The sequence below is a fragment of the Bison bison genome, unplaced genomic scaffold, assembly GCF_000754665.1.
Source record: "Bison bison bison isolate TAMUID 2011002044 unplaced genomic scaffold, Bison_UMD1.0 scf7180017864072, whole genome shotgun sequence".
Classification (NCBI taxonomy): Eukaryota; Metazoa; Chordata; class Mammalia; order Artiodactyla; family Bovidae; genus Bison; species Bison bison.
This window is the reverse complement of record NW_011494644.1, coordinates 12,121,057-12,126,748: the sequence shown is the minus strand read 5'-3', so window position 1 is coordinate 12,126,748 and position 5,692 is coordinate 12,121,057. Positions and strand designations below refer to the sequence as shown.

At 48.1% G+C, this 5,692-nt stretch overlaps 1 protein-coding gene across 1 annotated transcript in view; it reads left to right on the top strand.

The window, feature by feature from the left end:
- Positions 1-5,338: 5,338 nt before the first annotated feature.
- LOC104986686 (apoptosis-associated speck-like protein containing a CARD) overlaps positions 5,339-5,692 on the top strand; it is a 1,457-nt gene continuing 1,103 nt past the window's right edge. Inside the window, exon 1 of the mRNA XM_010837369.1 lies at positions 5,339-5,684. Coding sequence (XP_010835671.1) covers positions 5,411-5,684 — 274 coding nt within the window. The 5' untranslated portion in view covers positions 5,339-5,410. The remainder of the gene's footprint in view (positions 5,685-5,692) is intronic.

Below are 5,692 nucleotides of genomic sequence, written 5' to 3'. Positions count from 1 at the left end.
ACAGGCCAATTCATAGAAAACTTTTTGAACAATGTCAGGCCCATACAAAATGTTCAATAAATGTTGACATTGATATTATTACAATTACTACTATTAATTTTTCCAATGCATCTTCCTTACACTCCATTAGGGTCAATAACACCATCCCCACTTCACCGATTGGGAAACTTAGGCTAAGAAACTGTAACAATGACAAAAGCAGTCTGTACTAGCCCTGTTTCAAGCACTACACAATTCTTAATCCATTTATAACCTCATAACAATCCCATCATTGCTCCTATCTTAACTGAAGCCATGAGGCACAAAAAGATTAAATGCCTTGCCCCATGTCTTGGCAATCCATGGTCCTTCTGGCCCCAGGGGGGCAATCTGGCTCCAGCAATCAAAGAATTACTTCTGTTGGGGGCAAGGGGTCAGGTCACACCCAGGAAACATCTTACCAACCCCAGCTGGTCTGGTTTAGTGCAGGGGGCAAGAAGCTTGGCCTGAGGTGAGACCTGGTGGTTCTTTCCTGCCAGGAGTCAAAACTCAGAACTCTGAGTACTTCCCCCAGAAAAGGAGGGTCAAGGGAGCAGGGATTCCCATGGCTTCCCAGAGAGTTGCCCAGGGCTCCTATCCCCCACCTCCACAAGGGAAAGCCACTCTCCAATCTCCAAGAATGAGCTGGCTCTGGGTCTACCTCCTGGGGGTTCCCTGGAGAAGACACTGTTCTCAGAGCACCAATACCTGTGGCCTGGTGAGTGCAGACTCCAGAGAAGGGCTGTGACCACACTGAGTCATGCAGCGAAGAGGCAGAGGGTTTGGGAACCCAATCTGAGTGGGTCTGATACCCCTCATCACTTGCTTTTCCCACTATTCCACGGTCTTCTGAATGTGCTCTCTAAGTTTCTCGAGCATTCTGCCAAGAGGAGAATATTAACAGTATCCTTTCTAGTATTGCAACATCTGCCCTCCTAAGGGCATGTCCGGACAGTCTGGAGGAGGCTTATGTTCCCAGATGCATTCTCTCTCTAAGAAACCTATCATTTTTTTTTTTGTCATAAACATACAATTTTTTTCCCTTTTTTATTGGAGTATAGTTGCTTTACAATATTGTGTTAGCTTCTGCTGTGCAGCAAAGTGAATCAGCCATATGTATACAAATATCCTCTTGGATTTTTGGATTTTCTTGCCTTTAGGTCACCGTAGAACCCTGAGTAGAGCTCTCTCTGCTATACAGTAGGTCCTCATTAGTTATCTATTTTATACATAGTGGTGTGTATATGTCAGTCGCAGTCCCCCAACCCACCCCACCATCCCTTCCACTCTAGTATCCATACTTTTGTTCTCTACGCTTGGGTCTCTGTCTCTGCTTTGCAAATAAGTTTATCTATACCATTTTTCTAGATTCCATATATATGCATTAAATACGATATTTGCTTTTGCCCTTCTGACTTACTCCATTCTGTGTGACAATCTCTTGGTCCATCCACATCTCTGCAAACGGTGCGATTTTGTTCCTTTTTATTGCTGAGTAATATTCCGTTGTATATATGTACCACATCTTCTTTATCCGTTCCTCTGTTGGTGTACATTAGGTTGCATTGGAATTTGTCAATTTTTGAAAACAAAAGTGGTACTTTTAGGATGTAGTTTGGAATTTGAGCCCAGGAGTCAGGTGGCTCCATCTATATTTCCTCATGTTTCACCAGGGCAGGCTTTCAGAGGGCTTTCTGAAAACTTCAGTTTCCTCCTCTGTAAAGGGGGACAGACACACATACCTCATGGGGCTGTTGGGAGAATTAAGTGAGATTATGCATGTTAAGTGCTTAGCACATGCCTGGAATATAGTAAATTTGAAAAATGGAAGCTACTGTTACTGTTCTTAGTCTCCTACAGCACCTACCATGAGGCTGAGTACATAGTAGATCTTTAAAATTTTTTCTTAATTTTTAAATTTTTTATTGAAGTATAGTTGACTTACAATGTTTCAGGTGTCCAACAAAGTGATTCAGTTACACGTGTGTGTGTGTGCGTGTGCATGCATGTGTGCTCAGTCATGTCTGACTCTTTCGACCCCCTGGATGAGGAACAGGTTTCTATGATTCTAGACTCTCGGATTCATTTGTCATTTCATGAAGTCTCACTGAGGCAGAATCTGTTCAGTCTTGTGCTGGGTGCTGTGGACCTGAAAGGGTCTTCAAGGAGCCCTCAGTCTGGTGAGGAAAGCAGAGTGACCAGACAACTGTATGACAGTGAGAAAGGGATCAGAGGGGTATCCAGCCAGTGTGGCCAAGGGATAATTCATTTTGCACAGAGAGAACAGAAAAGCCAACTGGGAAGAGCAGACAGAGGCCAGGCCCAGAAGCCAGCCAGCCAACCTGCATGGTCCCTCAGTTATATGACCTTGGGCAAGTCCTTCAACCTCTCTGAGCCTCTTCTCACTTACAAGAGGGCCACTGTTCCCTATCCCAAAGGGACTGTTGGGAGGCTGAGAAATACTGCATGTGAAGGATCACAGACTATATACAGGGCTCATATTTTTATTATTTCTTAGACAAAGTGACTCCTGATGCATCTTGGAGGAGAGCAGGAACACATCAAGCAGACCAGGAGGGGAAAGAGGCCAAGCAGAGAGCAACTTCCGCACTTGCAGAAGTCCAGAGGCCAACGGTGCTGCTGAGGCAGTTAGCAAGAGCCGTAAAGGCCCTGCCAGAGAGCTTGGACTTGATTCTGGGGGCACTGAGATCACAGGAGGTTTACAAGCAGAGGAGGGACAGGATCAATATGTGGACTAGGAAGATGTAGCCTTCTGGCCACAGTGCACAAAAATCAATGGAGAGGCTCAGGGAACATTGGCTGCTGGACCATAAGTGCCACCCATGGTGAGGATATTGGTACACAGTCCTCCCCAGCCCAGCCCATGGAGGGCAGCATGCACATGGATGGGGAGCAGGCCCTGCTACTCTGCCGGAAGCTCTTGAATACGTGTTGCACATAAACACAGCCTCAGTCATTTCTTCATTCAGCAAATCTTCACTGAGCATCTGCTCTCTCAGGCACTCTTTTTTTAAGTCAAACTCTATTTTATTTTTAACTTGTATCTGGCTGTGCTGGGTGTTTGTTGCTGCTTGTGAGCTTTCTCTAGTTGGGGCAAGCAGGGGCTAGTCTCTCCTTGCTGTGCGTAGGCTTCTCCTTGCGGTGGCTTCTCCCGTTGCAGAGCATGGGCTGGAGAGCACATGGGCTAGCTGCCCTGCAGCATGTGGAATCTTCCCAGACCAGGGGAACCGTGTCCCCGGAACTGGCAAGTGGATTCACCACGGGACCACCAGGAAGTCCTCCCAGGCACTCTCTTGATGCTGGAGATTCATCAGTGAACCAGGCAAGGTCCCTGCCCTCCTAAAACTCACGTTTTGGTGGGGAGATGGGTACCCACTAAGCGAATAAATGTCTAATAATGTCAAGATCACAGCACTAGAAGGAATGGCAATCGTTACAACCCAGCTGACAGGGGGAAATGTAGGATCCCTATACCCACCTAGGAAAGAGCCAGGATTAAAACTGAAGACTGTATGGCTTCAAGCCCACAGCAGTGAAAGCATCGAGTCCTAACCACTGGACTGGCAGGGAATTCCCAAAACTGCCTCTTTCTGAAGAGCTTATGTGGAAGGTAGGGCTTCCCTTGTGGCTCAGCTAGTAAAGAATCCGCCTGCAATGCAGAAGACCTGGGTTCAATCCCTGGGTTGGGAAGATCCCCTGGAGAAGGGAATGGCTCCTCACTCCAGTATTCTGGCCTGGAGAATTCCATGGACTGTATAGTCCATGGGGGTCACAAAGAGTTGGACACGACTGAGCGACTTTCACTTTCACTGTGTGGAAGGTCCACCTTTAGTTACTGGTATCGTATCTCCCTTGAGCCATGAGGCCTATTCACTCATTATTGATCCCACAAAAGATTTATTGAGCTCCTATAGGCCCAGCACTGTTCTGGATGCTTCAGATTATAACAATGAACTGGACAAGCATATTTACAGCCTATCAGGGAAGACTGATGCTAAACAAATACACAGAGCTGGTTGCAATTTATAGTCACAATTGTTATGAGAGCTACAAATAAGTAGCAGGTGTTTTGAATTGGAGAGAGTCTGAACTTGGTCTCCAGAGAAAGTAACATTTACCTTAAGACCTAAAATCTTGAGAGTTTGTTAGACAAAGTATGAGGGAAGAGAGTTCCAAGTGAAGGGAATAGCATGTGCCGAGGCTTGGAGAAGCAAAGGACCCTGGCACATTTGCGGAACTGAAAGGACAATGTAGCTGGAACTCAGAGACAGAATGGGGGCAGGATGTGGTGCAAGATAAGGCTGGTGTGGTCCACAGGGGCAGAGCAGCAGGGCCCTCCCAGCCACGTGAAAGGCAAGTGAAGGGTTCCAGCCTCGGCTTGGCCTCCAACACCAACCCACACCACCTTGCATGTACTCTTCTGGGTCAAGCCCCTTGACCCCAGAATGGCTCTCTACCCATGACTTTCCCCTCAGCAAATAATTTTGTCAACCATTACAAGTGTCTCTTGTCATCAATTTCCAAGAAATTCAGTTCCTGGGGGACCAAATCCTGGCTCTCCCAGGAAGTATTTGGCAAGGTTTCAGGCACCATCAGGTTTCCCTGCTGGCTCAGATGGTAAAGAATATCACTGCAATGCGGGAGACCTGAATTCACTCCCTGGGTCAGGAAGATCCCCTGGAGAAGGGAATGGCTACCGGGTGGACTACAGTCCATGGGGTCACAAATTGTCAGACACAAATGAGCAACTAGCACACTTTTTTCAGGCACCATCAGGTAATCCATGTTATGTTGGAATATTTACAAAGTGGACAAAGGCGTGTTATCATCCCCATTTTGTAGATCAGGAAACTGAGGCTCAAAGAGAGAAAACACACATAGTTACCTATACCCTCTTTTTGACACCTCATTTCTCCCCAGTTTGTGGAATTTGGGAAGCTACCTGGTTCTGGCTGTTAGGGTTCTGATTCTATGACATGTGAGAGGGGATGCTAAGATTTAGGGAAACATGGAGATTTCAGGGCTCTAAAATTCCATGATTCAAAGCCCTGATGCTCCAGTAAACCAGGTTCCTGATTTGGCTAGCTAGTCCAAGCCTAGAGAAGCAGGCACCACCCATGAGCCCTTTTCCACTGGTCTCCTGGGCGACCCCTCAGAGATCAGCCAAAGGATGAGATCTGGGCGCCCCCCGATGGCCAGGAGAGGATGGGAAGGTGCGGGATAGTAGGAAGTCTTACACCCGAGGGCAGCGTTCTGGGGCAGAGACAGGAATTGAGAGAAGGCGGGGAGTTTCTGGTCCCGCCCCAGAGAAGGCTTTCCAAAGGGCAGACACCCGGAGTGAGCGGAAGTGGAGCGGAAGGACCCCGGAGACATGGGGTGCACACGCGATGCCATCCTGGATGCGCTAGAGAACCTGACAGCGGACGAGCTCAAAAAGTTCAAGATGAAGCTGCTTTCAGTGCCGCTGCGGGAAGGCTATGGACGCATCCCCCGGGGGACCCTGCTGCCCCTGGATGCCGTGGACCTCACCGACAAGCTCGTCAGCTACTATCTGGAGGCGTACGGTGCCGAGCTCACGGCGCTTGTGCTTCGCGACATGGGCATGCAGGAGGTGGCGGAGCAGCTGCAGGAGACCATGAGCAAGGGGGAGCAC